General features: G+C 33.2%; 8 protein-coding genes and 1 non-coding gene across 9 annotated transcripts; 4 read left to right on the top strand and 5 right to left on the bottom strand.

Annotated features, from left to right (window-relative positions):
* Positions 1-140: 140 nt before the first annotated feature.
* Positions 141-3,803, bottom strand: TUS1 (Rho family guanine nucleotide exchange factor TUS1; the record flags this gene model as incomplete). The annotated part of the gene is made up of 1 exon (XM_003684119.1): positions 141-3,803. The coding sequence occupies one exon, from the start codon at positions 3,801-3,803 to the stop codon at positions 141-143; it is 3,663 nt and encodes a 1,220-aa protein (XP_003684167.1).
* Positions 3,804-5,232: 1,429 nt separating this feature from the next.
* SDS22 (type 1 protein phosphatase-activating protein SDS22) lies at positions 5,233-6,273 on the bottom strand (the record flags this gene model as incomplete). Its single annotated transcript, XM_003684120.1, has 1 exon — positions 5,233-6,273. The coding sequence occupies one exon, from the start codon at positions 6,271-6,273 to the stop codon at positions 5,233-5,235; it is 1,041 nt and encodes a 346-aa protein (XP_003684168.1).
* Positions 6,274-6,695: 422 nt separating this feature from the next.
* Positions 6,696-7,805, bottom strand: URA4 (dihydroorotase; the record flags this gene model as incomplete). The annotated part of the gene is made up of 1 exon (XM_003684121.1): positions 6,696-7,805. The coding sequence occupies one exon, from the start codon at positions 7,803-7,805 to the stop codon at positions 6,696-6,698; it is 1,110 nt and encodes a 369-aa protein (XP_003684169.1).
* Positions 7,806-8,704: 899 nt separating this feature from the next.
* On the top strand, positions 8,705-8,787 carry TPHA0Btrna13L. The gene has a single exon. It is a non-coding gene; the product is annotated as a tRNA-Leu (tRNA).
* A 612-nt stretch (positions 8,788-9,399) lies between these two features.
* Positions 9,400-10,665, top strand: TPHA0B00640 (Mo25 family protein; the record flags this gene model as incomplete). The annotated part of the gene is made up of 1 exon (XM_003684122.1): positions 9,400-10,665. One exon carries the CDS (start codon positions 9,400-9,402, stop codon positions 10,663-10,665), a length of 1,266 nt encoding a protein of 421 aa, XP_003684170.1.
* Positions 10,666-10,872: 207 nt separating this feature from the next.
* On the bottom strand, positions 10,873-11,394 carry MTR2 (Mtr2p; the record flags this gene model as incomplete). The annotated part of the gene is made up of 1 exon (XM_003684123.1): positions 10,873-11,394. The coding sequence occupies one exon, from the start codon at positions 11,392-11,394 to the stop codon at positions 10,873-10,875; it is 522 nt and encodes a 173-aa protein (XP_003684171.1).
* Positions 11,395-12,062: 668 nt separating this feature from the next.
* GAG1 (Gag1p) lies at positions 12,063-12,773 on the bottom strand (the record flags this gene model as incomplete). Its single annotated transcript, XM_003684124.1, has 1 exon — positions 12,063-12,773. The coding sequence occupies one exon, from the start codon at positions 12,771-12,773 to the stop codon at positions 12,063-12,065; it is 711 nt and encodes a 236-aa protein (XP_003684172.1).
* A 2,195-nt stretch (positions 12,774-14,968) lies between these two features.
* RPL31B (60S ribosomal protein eL31) lies at positions 14,969-15,978 on the top strand (the record flags this gene model as incomplete). Its single annotated transcript, XM_003684125.1, has 2 exons — positions 14,969-15,025; positions 15,694-15,978. 2 exons carry the CDS (start codon positions 14,969-14,971, stop codon positions 15,976-15,978), a joined length of 342 nt encoding a protein of 113 aa, XP_003684173.1.
* Positions 15,979-16,677: 699 nt separating this feature from the next.
* TPHA0B00680 (DUF1765 domain-containing protein) lies at positions 16,678-18,720 on the top strand (the record flags this gene model as incomplete). The annotated part of the gene is made up of 1 exon (XM_003684126.1): positions 16,678-18,720. One exon carries the CDS (start codon positions 16,678-16,680, stop codon positions 18,718-18,720), a length of 2,043 nt encoding a protein of 680 aa, XP_003684174.1.
* Positions 18,721-18,755: the final 35 nt, after the last annotated feature.

The raw sequence follows: 18,755 nt of genomic DNA on the forward strand, positions 1-18,755 counted from the left end.
TAAAAATCGGAATGTCTTTTTATATTAGTAGTGTTATAATATGCTATATATATATTTCTTTTAAATATTTTATATAAGCATCAATTGTAATTACATTATCTGTAAGTTAGAACTGTTCTTTTTGTTGTGTTACATTATTATTAAATATCAACTAGGTTTAGTGATGCTAACAGTTGTCTGTTTGGAATATTAGGGTGGCTAATGGAAACAATCAAGTTCTCGGTTTTGTTTGAATTGATCATTTTTATTTTTTTGCCTTTAAGAATCTGAATTGGTGTAAGCTTACTCAATTTTATATTAGAGTTTATATTATAAATTTGGATCAGATTATCACTAACCAGTAATAAATAATTTTTTATGAGAGATGCATTAGTGCAACAGAAATCCAGGACCATTATGTCATTTTTCCAATCTGCTATTTCACCGAATTGATTCAACAATATAACTGCCTCATCATATACTACAATGAATTGGGAAGTATTTGATATTTGGAAACAAGTACACGTTTTTGTTTTCTTATTAGCTATATCTTTCTTCACATATTCGACCATCTTATATTTTGATGCTTCCTTTTTGGAAGAAGGTTCAACTGTATTCTTAATCGTATTAGTGAAATGTGATGATTTAATGCTTGGGTAAATATCTTTGTCATTGAAGAAAGTGGGTATAGATATGCCAGTATCATTGAATGAGTCGTTAAAGACAAAATTTCCCTTGGATGTACAGACAATAAATGATTTTTTGAACACTACTATATCATGTATCTCTAACGTTAACAAACTTGAAGTAGAGATAGGTAATAGATATTTCTTGTATATTTTATAAAATTTGAATGAATTAGTCAACTTATCAAATTCAGGAGTTAAAATTACTATTTTACCTTTTCTTTCATACAGAAGATGTTTTGAATTACCAAAATCTTCTGCCATTTTGAAGCAACTAACTTTGTCTCTAATCAGAATACCTACTATTCTATTGTTGGGTAAATATTTCTTTGGAGCATAATAAGCACCTAAAATACTTGGAATATTATAATAACACAATCTTCTGTTATCTAGTATAAATAACAACCCAAGCTTGATGTTGACTTCCATGCATTTTACTGCTTTGCAATCTAGAAGCTTTACAAAATTTCTTCCTATCTTATCTTCCTTCTTCATAAACACACCTTGTTCTATGGCAAGTAAAGTATATCGATTACCCTCAAAGCTGATAGACACAGAGCAAAATATAGCAGAAGGTAATAAAATTTTACTGGAATTATCAACATTTTCTTCTTCATATTTACGAAGAGCATTATCTAACTCAGAACCTTCAGGTGCCATTGGCAAGTTAACGGGAGCATCCTTTTCTGCATATAAAAATTGATCTGTAATAACATTCAAAGAAAAAACAATCGTAGATAACAAATTGTCATTTTGTTTGAAACAAACTAAGAATGACGCTATCCATCTCTCATTTTCATCATTAGTTGATGTTAAAAAAGTATAGGACTCATTTGTTGCTAAATTTCTTACCTTGAAACTGAATTCAGATGCTCCTCCTACATTGGATATTTCCGTAGAATGGTAGGTTTCCTTTGTGGGTGTTGCAATTAATGATTTGGAAACTGTACTTGCAGCTGATATCAAATTCGGTCTCACAGAGCTAATAGGAGTATTTGGAATATATGAACTAGATCTATCCTCCTCTTGCTTTTTTCGTTTTTCCAAATTCAAATATTCGATTGGAATAGGTCTTTCAACGAGTTTATAATTTTCAACATCTCCCTTTATTACTCTTTCTGTAATAAGTAAGAAATTATCCAATAACGCCAAATAGATCTCTGTTGGATCTAACCATAACTCTCTCTTTTTATGCACTATACCTGACATCAATAATTTTCTATTGTTATCGCTCAAACCTAACTCAAGTTTATCTTGAGTTTTTTCCTTTTCTTCTTGAGTACTACTCAAGTTCACATAGCCCACTGGAAAACTATTCTTTTTGTCGTAAACAAGTTGCTTTGAGAAACGAACTAGTTTTCTACGATCGATTGCTATGCCGTGCACTCTATCAACCTCTGAACTTAAATTTTCGATCTCTTTTATTGCCAATTGAAGATCATGATAATCTTCCATTGAAGCATCTGTGTTTTTCCAAACTGAGTTAAGAGTTATTGGTAAATTTTGCAATGACTTAAAAAAACCTCCAAAAAAAATAACATCGTAATACATCTTTGACCTTCTAATATCTGGTAAATTATCTATATCTTTTAACCACCTTGCAAATGCAGTATTGTGCTGTTTTTCCCAAGTAATTATTTCATGAACCGTCGCCATAGATACTGCATAATTTATGTACATGTCTTTTGCCTCATGGCACCATTTGAGATATATTTTCCCAATTAAATCAATAAACTTCCCTCTTGTTTTTAACTTCCAAAATATTGGATCTAGTAATAACTCTTTGTGAATACGAATCAAAGGTTCAAAGATGTCAAATGCAAGTGATGAGAAATCTGTATCTTCAGGAAGTAAATCGGGTGAAAACCTTTTACCATAAATTTCTACTGCTGCATTAGCCATATTTAATGACCTCTCTTCTAGTATAATTAAATCGAATATGAAACTTTGTCTCTGTATTTCTCTAGGGTTAATTTCAGATAATTCCTCAGGTGTTAATTTCCAATATTCTGTCCACAAACCTACTGATTTATTAATGATTTCTGATAATTCAACTTTATCTCTCCCATCACCAGAAAATCTATTCAGACAGGTGTAAGAGTAACATAAATTCGAATTTCCATCTGTTTCAGTAGTATCTAGGAAAGAATAACAAGGTAACAATTCTGTGAAAATTCCACTAACATCTAAGCCTGATACTATTATTGCAATCTCATTATTGGAATTTAGATTAGTATTATTCAAAGCTGCACTAGAAGAAAAGTTATCCGAGTCTACTTCGAATCGAACAGCACCTTGTGACACAAGAGACTCAATTATTCTATCGACATTGGAATCTATAATGTCTTGGTCAAAAGTTTTTGGCATTTGGAATTCTAATAATAATTGAATCATTTGAAAAAATTCAATTTTATTAAAAAAACATTCGTTAAACCATTCGAAATATACTTTTAGGATCCATTCATATATATCAGACAATTTTGAAACACTATAACATTGGTACAATTTATTTTCATCCAAAAAGTTCATCGAAAAAGGTTGTATTGGGGCTGTTAGACTTGGTGCCAATTCCAATGGTTTTCCTCCTAGTAGGGAATTGAAACTACTGTGCCTGGCATTTGAATTATTAAATGTGTAGTTTGAATCAGTATATACGCTATCAATACTGTCAGATATTCTACTTGTCCAACTAATATTTCTACTAGAGACAGGAATTGATTTTGGCATCGAAGGTCTTTCAAAAAATGTTGGATTGTCTGATATTGTTCCACTGAGTAAGCCAAATTGAGACGATATTTTTCTAAAATTGTTTTGTGAACTTGATAAATTGGAACCACTTCTAAAATTCGAATTATTAGTTAGATCAGAAGAAGTTTTATATATGTTGGGATCATTTTCTCCAATGAAAGGCGATGGATAAGTCGGAGAGTTATTCCTATTTGTTGGTGAAATGCTAGTTGATGATTCGAATATGAAAGGGGATCTATAACTATCTGGTGATTTAAGAGGTTCGCGATTCTTTTGCTGATTCAGTGATATAATATTATCGTGTAAATTTGAAATGGGAGGTGGTGGAGGTCTATTGCTTTTAGATTTTCTTTCTGGAGAGGAAGAAGATATAGGGTACGGCGTTGACATGAAATTATTTAATGAAGAACTCTCACTAATCGGAGTCCATCCAATTGACAGATTTGCACTATTATTGCCCTCTAAACTATGTATCTTTGTTTGTAGAGGAGGTAATTTGGCAATACCATTTTTTGCTTTTGATCTAGATTTCTCTCACCGGTTCTAACATTATTAACATCATTGGTAAGTTTTTTGTTGTACATCATTCGTTATGAAACTAACTTTCTAATATAGACAAAGTTATAATTTCCCAGTAAATAGCAACGACTAGTCACTTACCCAAAACTATTCTACTTATGTGCTTGATAGCAATGCAAAAGAAAAGGGTATAGTTAGATTCTATATCTTAGTATCTCTCAATACTTTGTTATTAATACCACTTTTCAAACAGAAGAATTTTGATTATATCTTTAAAACGTAACCCCAACTGTAATTTAAGTCTATAACAATTGAAGCTTACGATCCAACTATATCTTTATTAATTTTATAAATCATTTGTTAATTGTAGTTTGAAGAATTTAATTAATTGTTTTTTTGTATCTCCGCCTTAAAAGTTGATCCAGATTCCAGCGGTAATGAGATCTTGCAATGATAAAGTAGATAAAAATATGACTGAATACTTCTAGGATCACTCTCCCTTAACCGACAGATGCCTGCCAATCATAAGACCTTGTAATACGAAATGAATGAGATAATTGTGCCTGCATTCATAAATAGAAAGTGGATCAATAGGTAGAAATGACCTCGATTTGATCGATATTACGGTACAACGGAGGATTTAATGACGTTCATTATTTTTCCTACAGCTGCATATTATAATTATATGTGTAGTATAAGCGACAAGTCTTAACTATGGAGGGTTGCTATCCCTACTATTACTTTTGGCTCGTTTTAACTACAGCATAAATGAATTCGTTCTTTTTTAAAATTTAATGGTCCAATTTTCCTGTACATAGCTCGATTACATGGATAAGGGGAATGTGATATCAATTAAATTGTTTACACTCCAGAGTTAGTATAATGAAGTCGCCAAATAATGCAGCTTTGCATAACAGCAGCTAGTATAAATTCACATTGTATTTTGCAAAACCTTTTGGTGACCGGAAATTATGACGACTCCATAGCCAAGCTGGTTAAGCCGTGCGACTGTTAATCGCAAGATCCTGAGTTCAATCGTCAGTGGGGTTGTTTACATTTTTTTTTATCTCACACGATCATTCAAGAACATATCAGAATGTTAATGAACAACCACAACGAACTAAATACATCATTAAGGATACCCAGATGCGTCGACCTTCACTAGACTTCACCTTTTAAACTAATATTAAAATTCAAGTTATGGGTAAAATAAAGTTTGCTGGGGTTCATTTATTAAATTTGTATATAAATATATATGCATATATACATACGCTAACTATATCTATGAGGTCGCGAATGTTTAACCTTGAATGTAAGTGGCGTCTATCTTTTGCAGAGAAGGACCTAAATTCAACACTAATTTCCTTCTGTATGAAGTCTCATTTCTCAGTTGGATTGGGTTACCTTCTAAGTAAATAGTATCAAGTTGTTTACAATTTTTCAATTCTTCACCTAGAGATTCAAATGACTGATCGATTTTATTGAAAGATGCCCATAAATCTGTTAGTTCTGTTAAGTGGCTCAGATTTGAAATTTCTGTGATTTTATTCGATGTGATATCTAATGTAGTTAGCTTTTTATTATTCTCTAGACCTTCAATTTTTGAGATAAAGTTATTAGCAACATATAATTCTTCCAAGTTTTCTAGCTCTTCTAGGCCTTCGATTTTCTTTAATTTATTACCTTGGATTGATAATATTTTCAAAGACTTCAAATGATGTAGATTGATTAATCTTGGTATAGAATTTTTGCCTAACCATATTTCCTTTAATTTCGACAAGCCTACGAATGAATCTTCTTCGATTTCTTTGATTTCATTACCACCTAATTCCAAATTCTCCAACTCTGTCAATGTCGATAAGTTCTCAATTTTTGAGATTTTATTTTGTACCAAGTACAAATTCTTTAGTTTTACTAATTTGTCAATATTTTTTATCCTTTTAATAAGATTAAATGATAAATCTAAATTTTCTAAATTCGTCAATTTATTCAAATTACTCGAAATATGTTTAATTCTATTATCATAAAAATCAAGATCGACCATAGCATCATAAGGTAAGACATCTACTTCACTGATATTTTCAATTAAATTCTGTCTAAGGCACAATTGCTCCAATTTCCTAAATCTTGGTAACTCTAGCTCTTCCATTGACCTGATCTTCAATTGAATCAAATTAATGGATGCAACATCATCTTCAAGATCAGCAGTCAAATCCAGATCGGCGCCAATATACTCTAGCTTCTCATCTGGTACAACCTCAGGAGTAAAACCTTTACTAGTGTCAATTATTTGTAAATCAGAAGTATTCTTAGTTAAATCAACAGTATCTTGTCCTGACATTGGTAATTATTTCTCTTTCGTCTAAATCGTTTTTCTTTAGCAAAAAATATAGTAAAATACTATTTCAACTATCCTGCCATCCAGTTGATCCAAGTTACAATTACTGAGACTAGCATACTTAATAGTATAACAAGTAACCAGATACCTAATAAAGGATTACTAACTATGGCTACTTCCTTATATACAAATTCCTTATTTGAACAACTTATGCATGGGGAATGCGATAAAGTCGGGTAACACAGGACCAGTCACAATGGTTTGAAGTGTTATGCTTACCATCAAGCCATGGATAGAGTCAATAACCGATTAATTTTAAAGGTGTACATTGAATATTATATATGTGGTATGTAACCAGAGATCAACTATTGAAAACATATGCAATTTTTGCAATCAGTGGGGCAGAGAAGGAGGAGGCCGTTTCTTTAAAAGACAGGTTCCCATTTGACAGACCAATTTAAAGATTCACCTGCTTTGAATGGACACACTTCGACTGAGTTGTCTGCATTTGTAATGACGTTTGGCACCACTTGTGACTTTTGGTAAAGGATACAATGGTCCTTGGATATTATTTCGTGTGGGCCTAAGTTGTAGAACTCTCTACCAAACTTGGAAACAAAATCTTTCAATTTATCAATTGAGTTGTGATCATTGAATACCTGAGCAAGGTATGGAATCTCTAGCGATTGTGTGTAGACACCTGCACAAACACTTGATATTCTAGCTTTGTTACTCAGTGGATGTGGGGCTGAATCAGAGCCAAAGAAAAAGTATGGCTTACCAGAGGTAGCTGCATCAATCAATGCTCTTTTATCACTTGGCAATTTGGCAACTGGTTTACAAAAGTTAATCGGGTTTCCTGCCCAGTCATCGATTGTTAAGAATAGATGGTGGGTGGTAATTGTTGCTGCAACCCTAATGTCCCTCGGATCTTTAATCTCCTTGTTGATGTCCATGATAGTGTCGATTGCCTTTTGCGTAGTACAATGTTCCAAAACAATTCTTAAATCTGGAAAGTCAGTATGCAATTTTCTAAGAGCAGGCAGGAAATATTCTTCAGCATTCAAGACAGTAATGTCCTCTTTGTCCTTCTCCGAGAAACAACTTTCTGTGGAAGGTTTCTCACCATGTAAATTCAAAATAAGACCAAATTCTTGCATTTTTTCAAAGATAGGATAGAATTTGGAAAAATCATTTGGATCAACACCTTGAGTAGAGTTTGTAGTGACACCTGCAGGGTAGCATTTGATGCCATGGATCAATTTATTCTTAGCAGCCTCTTCAACCACTTCAGGAGTTAACAGATCGGATAGATAGAAACTCATGAGAAAAGTGGTGTCTGGAGAGATTTTAGATAGCTTAGTCTTATATTCACTAACCCTGTCAATACTAGTGACTGGAGGTTGTAAATTGGGCATAATATAAGCAACTGAAACACCCCCTTCCTTGATCGTAGGCGTGACTAACTCACACATAGGACCTTCTCTAACGTGAACATGCATGTCGCATGGAATACCTAAATCGATTTGAGCCATGGTTAAATATTATGCTATACCTCTTTCTCCAAAGGAAACTTGGATATGGACCAGAGTATACTATAAGATAACTATGCAATTCAACGTACATATGGACTCTAAACTCTATGCCTCTTATAGGACTCACGATTCGACGTTAAAAAGTTGATGTGAGTCGACTTTTCATTGAAATTTCAACAAAGGCCTCGCGGAAGAGAATGGTCTGAAGGTCTGAAGGTCCAAGGTCCTAAAAGGGACCATCACAACGAATTTAATACACTTTAAGTGAGGTGCATAAAGTCAAGATATATCCCTGCTATCTATATCTTTGCTATCTGTATCTTTGCTATCTGTGTGTTATGTCGCGATGGATGCAGGAGAATCCAAAGTGCCAGTTTATGGCTTTCTTACGATGTTGACAGTGTCATCAGAAAAGTAAGCATCGATCATGGTGTTCAGGTACACATAATTATCGTCAATGGCTATTTCATTTCAGTAATTGAGTCCACTGGCCGTCTGTTTGTATGCGCTAACGAATATTGCACACAATAAAAATCTTGTGTGGAAAGATAGATAACTATGCAGTATAAACGTGGGCAGTATATTCGCTGCATATTTCTGGATGCTAGCTGAGTTCTATAGAACCAAGCTTGTTAGGCACTACATGAATGCTTTCCGACTGTTAGATATTCGCTGAGCTTGTCACCAAGTTGACTTTAGATACAATCAATATTAAACCACGGCCATTGAAGTACCAGTCTCGCTTATTTTTTAACATATGGAATTAGATAATACGAACTTGGAATGTCAGATTTTAAAGCAATAATTAGTAGAGCAGTGGAGTAATAGAGCTAGGAAGCAATACTAGAATAAAAAGCAGTCTGGGTACACCAAAAATGAAAACAGAATATAAATTAATTGGAGGGTTGGCCGAGTGGTCTAAGGCGGCAGACTTAAGATCTGTTGGACGGTGTCCGCGCGAGTTCGAACCTCGCATCCTTCAAATTTTTTTTGCTTACATGCTCATTTCGATTACCATGAGGGAATGTTAACAGTTTTGTTGATCAGATCATTGGTGTGCAAAGCAGTTTTCGTTCACAAATTTAGAAAGTTCCCGGACAATGCGTGATCTGGACACTGGATCACTTGGATGCAGTGCCCTAGTGTCGCGATCTCCTCAAGCCCAGTGTCCCACTGCGAGAAACACGAGACGTCTCCCCAAACTGATTGGAAGGTAAAGATTAATGTAGTTCATACTGTTCTCGTTCTACCAACTGATAACAGTGGCCCCATCCGAACAACTGAACATCTGCTTGGGTGTGACACTTAGACGAAACCAGTGGTTAGACGGCTGTGTCACGCTGCACGAAGGAATCGTCACTGAAAAAAAACTGAAAGTTATGAGCTCATCTTAGATCATTCCTGAAACAGTTTCCCAGATAAAAGGAATAAGTGAAATAAGTATTTATTAAGATAGTAATTTGAAGCCCTTTTTTGTCGAATCGAGTCATTATAGCACTCTGTTACTCAAATCATTAGCAGGTTAAGAACGGTGTGCGAGTGGTATTGAGGGCAAAGTTATACGAAGTTCTGAGACTGAAATTTCACCGTCAAGATGTTCAAAAAGCATAAGAATCAGGATTTAGATATGTCGTTTCTATGGAAAAAGAATCCTAAACCTCCAAATGAATACGTGAAGTACTCGTTGGAGCTAACGAGCAAGCTGCCCGGTACGACTACCTTAGATAATAAGAAGAAGCTGCAAGATGATTTATTGAAATATCTGACAGAAATAAAAGAGATCTTGATCTCAAAAGATGATCTGGAACTGACCAATGCGTTACATTTGGAGATCAATAAAATGAATTTTTTCATAGTTCTGATAAATAATTTACATGAATTAAACTTGGATATCATGAAAGAGCTAAATACTATCTTCACCGTTGCGTTAAATTACTCGATTGATAATAAACTCGTCACTGTAGACTATTTTGTATTGCATCCAAAGACAGTACAATTATTATTAGTGAAAATTGAATCTATTTTGCAACAGAAGACAAAATACTCGAACTCTACAAATAGCCGAAATGATATGTTCTCCATTACTGGGAAAATGATATTGGAGTGTACAAAATATGAACAATTATGTAGAATTATTTTGATTAAAGACACGAATTTCTGGAAATTCTTCTCTTTTGCAAAGATGAATAATTTTGAAATCAGTTCATTATCTTTTCAAATATTAATTTCATTATTCACAACAAATGAAAAATTAGTCTCAAAAGAATTCTTCAACATTGAATCAAATTCAAATAAGTTCATCATTAATATGAATAAATTAATTGCTCATGGTAATTACGTTACCAAAAGACAAAGTCTAAAATTGTTGCATGATTTAATAATAGTAAAATCAAATAATATTATGATGAGCTACATTAATTCCCCTGAAAATATGAAACTAATAATGACTGTTATGACAGATAAATCAAAATTACTCCAACTAGATGCATTCAACATATTCAAAATATTCGTAGCAAATCCAAGAAAGACAAAACCAATACTAGATATTCTGATAAAAAATAGAGATAAATTATTATTATATTTAAACAATTTTGCTGATGATAGTTTCGACAGGATGTTCAAGGATGAAAAAGAATTTATAATACAGGAAATTGAGTCATTGCCTAGATTATTTAGTTCCACTACAGATAGTATCGCAAGTACAACTCCACCAACACATAAAAATTCAATGTCTAACGGTAGTTTAAATTCAACTGCCAATATCGTGCATACCGGAGCTTCAATGAATCCTCATAAAATCATAGGTTCACCGAGCTCCAACTCATTATCAAGAACATATCAAGATTCCATCTCGCATTAATCCTTATGAAAACAATCAATACAGTGTGATTATTGTTAACATATACATTTAGATAAACACTTAATATATCCTCTTTCGTTTAAATAACAATAAATTTAATAGTGTTATTAATAATAGTTTAATATTGATATATCCATTTGGGTTGCAACTATACCCACATTATATAACAGATACAATATGCAATATATATCACTTAAAGCGCATTCGTTATTCTAAATTAATTAGAGAATCATCCGGTTTATATATAATATTATAATTAATTGCTGTTATCACACCATTTTGATCATTCTTAAATATACGATCATCCATAATTAATTGTATCGACACACCATGAAATGGACCCCAGAATGGTCTTCCCTTAATGCCACCTGCATTACTAGTTGTGCCAGTATTCGTTGGATTTACCACTGCATCCTGATCTAGTTTGTTTCTCCCACTTTCATCAAATCTAATTTTACAACCCACATCGCAAATTAAAGTTCCTGAGCCAGGTATTATGTGGTAATCTAATGATGTTAAATTATGTTGACTTTGAACAACCTGTTGTTGCCAGGCAGTAAGGAATTCGGTAGGTTGGGCAATCGGATTGCCATTTAGAATTATCTTACAATTACCAGTTTGGTTGAATAGCGATAGAAAGCTGTTTAATCTTTGTGGGTCGGCATCATCTAAATGAGCTAAAATTTTTTTGACAAAAGTCTGGATAATTCCAGATTGATTGGAACTCATTACTATAACAAATAAATAAAGCCGGCAGCGTAATTCTTTTAGCTAAACAAAGCTGATAATATCTAGTGTATCAATATTGCATGTCAGCCTATATAACTCTAAAACATAAAGACATCCATATCTCTATCTACCTTGATGTATACATATATATTACATGATATTTTGAATTTAAGCATAAATTTTTCAATGTTCGCAATAAGAATCACATCTCAAGAACTATCGATATCGATCATCTATGCAAGTAAAATAGCTTAAAGATGCTTTTATGTTGAAAGAACATCGATTAACGTTAAATCTCATTAGATGTTCATGTATACGATAAAGTAACAATGATCTTTAAGTGACGTATATTTAGAGTTTAAATGAATAAGAAGATACGAATTCTATGTAATGTTGAATTGCAGTTAAGAGAAGACATATGATATGTGATTATATATATTATCTTTACCTGCAATTCATTTATGGATGCTTTAAAGTTAATTTCGGGACTATTGGAAATGTTGAGATTAGTTTATATGAATTATCTGTTGCTAAGTCGTTTTTGATTTTATATTATATTTCAAAAGAAATGCGCTCTTTCAGTATTGAATGTACTTCGCCAGGAGTACATCTTTACATATGTGTGATTGTGGTTATGTATCTTTGGGAGAATAATATTAAGCATAATACTATCTCATATTTGACCACTTTTTTGTTTCTGTCCAACCAGAATTGATAACCTGCACAGCATCTTCAAGATTCAAAGGTTCTCTTAATGGTTTATCATCGACGGCCAATTTTTGGTAAATTCGAGGATAATAATCGATTGGAATCTTTTTAAAAGCTTTTCTAGTTTTTTTAGAGTTTGCGTCTTTAACATATTCATTGAATTGTACAGGTTCAACCCATAAATCTCTTCTTTCTCTCCAAATGATATCAGCCTGCCAAAATGGCTCACCAAGTTCTTGTCGTAGCTTTTTACATCTTACAGGAGCATCATAAGTATCATATGAAACTGTCCTTTGACCATCCTCATTCTCATCTGCTGAGGTGGAGTCACCTAAACTATTATCGGATGATGAGCCATCTAATGATTCTGTTTCATCGGTCAGTCTCATTTCTACCCTTGCATTTAGATTTGCAGAATTTCGGGCTGCTGTTCTGGAATTGGAGGACAAACTTGTGTTTAATGAGGAGGCTGAGTCCCCGTTGTGGAATAATGCGTCAATTTTATCATCTGTAGTCGACGATGCTTCATCGAGAGTAACTAATGCTTCATGTGTAATTCTTTTAAATGTATTTCTCCATTTTTGTAAACTTTGTGATATAGATGTTTTCAGATTATGTTTTTGAAGGATATTATTTGTACCAGATTCTGATGATTCTTTTACCTTTGTCATTGTTCTTGAATTGTTAATTACCTATTTTTTTGGTCAAATTCACTAGACGGCAATTTTATATGTCTAATGAAGCAGTTTAAGCAGGGATTATTATGCTTTAATTCCAGGATCAAACTGTTTTCTAATGGTTTATATAAATGACTTTGCCAACTTCCGGATGCCCTACACAACTAACCTGTTTCTGTAAGACGCCTGAAGAGTTTAACGTTTTGATCTATGTAAGTGCTTGACCACGACTGTTAACTTAGTATTATAGTCTTACTCGATATACGTTTTTTTAATCTCTCTTTAAATATAGAATCCTAGGTTAATAACAACACAGATAAACTGTCAAATTTAGCATTCAAATCAACAAGCAAATTTTAGCTACAAGAATCAGAAAGGAAATCAAAAAAAAGAGAGTTAGGAAATTTAACAGTTTCGTATCATAGCAGTAACAGTGCAGAGAGAAAAATTTAATATCAAAACCATGAATTCTCCAAAAACAGGTATTGGTAAAGGAACCATTGATTCACTCACATACATACGGCGTATTATAAATTCAATATTGATATGAACGTTACAAATCAACAGCAATATTTTGGCCTAACATATTGTAAACAATTATGCGAGAGATAGGAGGTAATAATTAACTGAATTCATATCACTTACTTACTGTTATTACCACGGTTAAACGAAAGTAGTACTTTACTTTCTTTTGCACCAAAATCATACGTAAGTTAGTACCACAAAAAGCAGATAACAGACTCTGCATAAATCATCCCGTATTATCACATCAGATGAAGCGGCAGTTGCGGAATCAAAACAATCCACAATAACTAGAGGCACAAAGCAACCATAGCTGTACAAAAGAAAGGAAACCCACGGATTGCATGCTAGCACATTATCATTATTTGTGTAGCGGGCTGCAAAAAAACATTAAAAGTCACATGACTTAAAGTCACATGACATGAAATTCTAACGGAGGCTCCTGTGGGTTATTGGCGTTGGCGCCTGTCTGTGTGTGAGTCCAGTCGACCGCCGTGTTCGAAACCAAGCTGAATCCCATACTTAAAGAGGCAGCGAGGGCCACTATACTCGTGCCACTTGACTTGCATACTACGCCGACAGCATGAACGTTTGAGCTGTTTGTTCTTACTTGTCAATTTTTATCGATCCCCTCTCGTAGCATTCTATCTTTCCACCTGGAACTAACTAATGGCATTTTCCAAAATGCAATGCAATTTATCTTCAACCCCATATGAATCAATGGTAACCCTATTATAAAGCAATAGCATCGGATCACTGGTCGTTTCCTGTCTAAAAAGCACACAGTATACCATTCCTTCTAAACTTCAAAAAAGTCCTATTCTTATATGTAGGTAGTTGAGATGGAGCTGAGCGGCTAAATAGAATCCAGGCCGAGTGTTGCAGTCACTTCAAACCCGTAAACCCACACATCCAAACATTGTCCCAAAGCGGCAAAAACAAAAAAAAACACGAAAGACAAGAAAAAACTACGCGTCATTTCTCTGGGAGAAGCGGGTGCATTTGCGCGCAAATGCACCCGATGAGACTGTCTCTCTCTGCCATTATTGGCCCCCAACTCCCCCTTTACTGGAAGCATGTTTGGGCTGCCCGTGGGGAGGAGCAGCTGCTCCTCCCCACGGGCAGCTGCTCCTCCCCACGGGCAGCTGCCTTTTATGTTTACGCTCGCTTCCAGACAGAGGCTCGCCTTCTAGAAGGTAAGTGTTCTTCATGCTCCCACCTGCTCGTCAGCCTATCTCGACAGAAAAAGTCCCGTCCCACAAGCGAGAAATTGAAATTTCATTCTAAAAGTTTTCCGATGAGATGCTTCTACAATAATTGTTTTCTATTGAACATTGTAAAGGTGAAAGTTTCAGCAAATGTATACACACACTAATGAACATGGATAGTAAGAGTTGCTTGGAGAAATACAATTAATTCAATAGCAATCGAAGTGTTGATATAATCTACAAGGTTTCCCAGTTTCAAAGTTGTTACTTTTGTAGATTCTTGTTGTGAAATATATTCATTTTGTTAAGATTATGCAGTTTGATATCTCTTGTTTTAACGATAATTTTTGTTGGTTAAAAACGTTACTATACAATATTTAAAGGCTTGTTGTGATAATTATTTAATTGTTTGGATTCCCATTACATTTAAAACCGTATAACTCAATCTAGTAATCAAAAATGGCCGGTTTAAAAGACGTTGTTTCTCGTGAGTACACCATCAACTTACACAAAAGAGTATGTCAAGCAACAATTTTTTTATATTTAAAAATACAGTGATTCTAAGTAATTTGGAGAGCAAAATGAACTGAAATTGGGACAAGGTGCAATGTTAGAAATGAAGCCATTATTTAAAATAATCTAGTGTGAAAATAGAGAGTTAAGAGAGGAAGAATATCGTTGAATATGGAGTGCATGCAAAACAGACAAACAAAAGGTAGATTATTGAAAGGAGGATGCATGTATGACATAGAACAACGGTATATTATGTTTATCATTCAAGAGTTTTAAATTGACAATGTAAGAGACTCTATTGTTAGAATATTGTACTTTATCTGAACTAATAATGTGGAGGATGCGAATATATGTGTCATAGTATCCATTATTATTCAGCTTGGTGAATAGCACACATATTTAACATAGTTCCTTTGCTCAACATGAGAATAGATATTGTCAACCTAAAAATTCAGTCGGTGTTTACATAAGTCATAACAAGGGATTCATATTAGTCACATTCTATTATAGCTCAGTTCCAGTGGAAATTTATTTTGACAACACAATTACTTTTTATTTCAAAGAGTTTATTTTACTAACATTAATTTATTATCTTTATCAATTTTATTATTAATTCATGGGAAAATGAACTTAATCATATCTTTGCTGAACATAATATACTTTTACTATAGTTACACGGTGTTTCTTTCAAGAAGAGAGCCCCAAGAGCTGTCAAGGAAATCAAGAAGTTCGCTAAGTTACACATGGGTACTGAAGATGTCAGATTAGCTCCAGAATTAAACCAAGAAATCTGGAAGAGAGGTATCAAGGGTGTTCCATTAAGATTGAGATTAAGAATCTCTAGAAGAAGAACCGAAGAAGAAGACGCCAAGAACCCATTATTCTCTTACGTCGAACCAGTCTTCGTTGCTTCCGTTAAAGGTTTACACACCACTGTTGTTGAAGAAGATGCTTAAACAAATCTAGTTATTTAAAAAGTTCTAAAGATTTTTTAAATGAAAAGGTTTGGAAAATTTAAATAATTATATTATATAAACTATCTTTTAAGTAATTAAAACAATAAAATAAAATTGTCATAAATTATAACCTTCTGTATATATATGTGGATTGCAGTTTTCGATTGACACCCATTGATCTAATCGAAAAAACTACCTCAGGAATCTAGTATTTTAAGAAAATTGAGTACACATCTCAAATAAAATCAGTAGCCAATGCCAAAACTCCATTGTTCATAATAAATTTCATTACTCTTATGAAGTGCTATCGTTATTTATTGTTGTGTTAGTACATTCATGTTTTAAGCTTAAATCGTTGATCTGTAACTTCTCCGCGATATTGTAACGTTCACAATCCGAATAACTGTATTCACCATAAATAGAATCGAGTTTACAACATTGATCTCTAATTTGTACTCTAGTTCGATCGGATAAGATCATGCGAGACTGCAGCTTCACATGAATCAACTTAACATATGAAGTTAAGTTTATTAGTTTCCAGAATTAGTCGATCAGGTTAACGCTCGAGCTGAAGAATATAGCTATCGAGAAGGAATACCAAGATTTTTGGGTTTTTGCTAAATCAATTAGGCTGCACTTTTTAGGTTCTGATTCAGTTACAAGCGCAAATATATTTCCCCTTATCTTTCATCTAACATTATGGTAACTACTGATGATAATGATCCTTTAAGGAACTACTCTGAGAAAATATTGGAGGATACCGATCATGACATCGAAATTGATGAGTTATATCAAGGTTTAAATAAATTCATTCTGCTAATTGGTGATAAAAGGTACCTGAAGGAAGCTGGTTCTACTAAACATATTGCAAATTTCCTACGTTTGAATTTTCTTTCATATCTACGTAAGGAAACTTCATATAAATTAGTAAGGCATAAAGAAGATGTAAGGATTATTTTAACTCAATGGTGGGTAACTTTATTGAACTTTTTGAATAGTGATGCTGATGAATGCTCAATGGAAGTCTTAATTTACTCTTCTGATATCGATGTTTTATCGGTATGTTTAGAATGTATTAGCAAAATTTTGTCAAAGACATTACTGACGCTTTCAAATGCTGTTGATAATTTGGAAACATTCTCTCACCATATTTTGATTACATTGCATTACATGACAAATAGACTAATTCTATCTTCAAGACTTCTACGCGACCCATCAGCTCATCTCAGTAAGCGTATAGCATTCCTTCAGAAATACAATTCACTTTTAAGATCGTTTTTAGGAAAATTGAATGCATACGCATTCTTTTTCCTGCCAGATTCATTAAATTTTGATATACAATTATTAATGGAACTCCAGCCAAATATTAGTTTAGAAGATCATAAAACTGCATTCTCATGGAAAAAAAGGAAATTCTTCATCACTGATGAAGGCAAAACATCGATGGATCCAAAAAGTATCGAAACTGAAGATACACAGTTTTTCAAAATTATTATTTCATATTTAAAACAAGATATGATATTTACCTCATTTTATTGGCATTATTGGTACATAATTATGACACTTACCTCTTCAACAGATGAATTACAGAATACATTAAAAAAATCAGATGAAATTCCTGGCCTTGCAATTTTATTAAAATACGTCACATGGAATTTTTTAAGTTCAGACTTGCATAGATTGAGATCTTTTAATAGTTCAAAGCTTAAACAAAATAAAGATGCAAATTCAACTGCCAGTTCAATTATAGAAGCAAATGAATCTATGCCAGATTCTGATATGGATCTAGATGTTCAATCTGTGCAAAGAAGCAAAAATAGTAAGATAAGAAAAGTATCTGATCAAGAATACAATAATTTCATAATATGCAATTTCAGAAGTTTTAAATTGTGGGAATGTCTTAGAAGCTTATCATATGATTTCGGCTTACACATATCGCCAATTCTAGGTTTACACGATGGTTCACTTTTATCATTCATCTCTACAATTCCTGCATATGATTCATTTGCGAGTAATATTGTATATAACAAGCTATTCCAGTTTATTTTATTTCAGTTTGACTCAATATTTACAGACCAATTTATTAATTGGAGATTCTGGTGCCGTGGTATACTAATGATGTTGAAAACATTCTCCATCAAGTCAGAAATTATTGGGCTTACTAGTCTATTTAATATCTGGAAGTACATTCCTAATTCTTATTTGAGATCCTTAGAAGAAAATTTGATATATAACTATTGGGACCTATTAATCGATAAAAGTAGTGATAATCTAACCAAAATACTATTTGTCAGATTAATAGTTTTTAAAATATTACAGACTGATAACAACAGTTTGAAAATGAATTTAAAGAAGAAACTTTACGCAATAGATAAAGAGGCCAGTTCTTTCGCTGAAAGTAATTCTGACTTTGTATATGAATCGGATAGTTCGATACTTTCCTTTAATGGTAATAGGATATTTTCAATAACTGCAAATAAACAATTATCAGAGGGTGATATATTACTCAGAAAAAAAAAGCTGGCAGAAGTTACGAAAGGAAAGAAGTCACCAATTATTTTCTCCTCAATTATTGATATTGCAACATCGAGAGTATCTGTAGTCTTAAAAAATGGAAAGTATCCATATGATGTCATTGACGAACTCTCAACTCGAGCTACGCTTTTGGACTTGACTCAAAACATACAAAAAATAAACAACACAGTTATTCCAATTCAAAAAACATCTACAAGGTTCAAATAAACAATCAAACGATACTACTGTTTCATTATCTGTTA

The sequence above is a fragment of the Tetrapisispora phaffii genome, chromosome 2 (assembly GCF_000236905.1).
Source record: "Tetrapisispora phaffii CBS 4417 chromosome 2, complete genome".
Taxonomy (NCBI): Eukaryota; Fungi; Ascomycota; class Saccharomycetes; order Saccharomycetales; family Saccharomycetaceae; genus Tetrapisispora; species Tetrapisispora phaffii.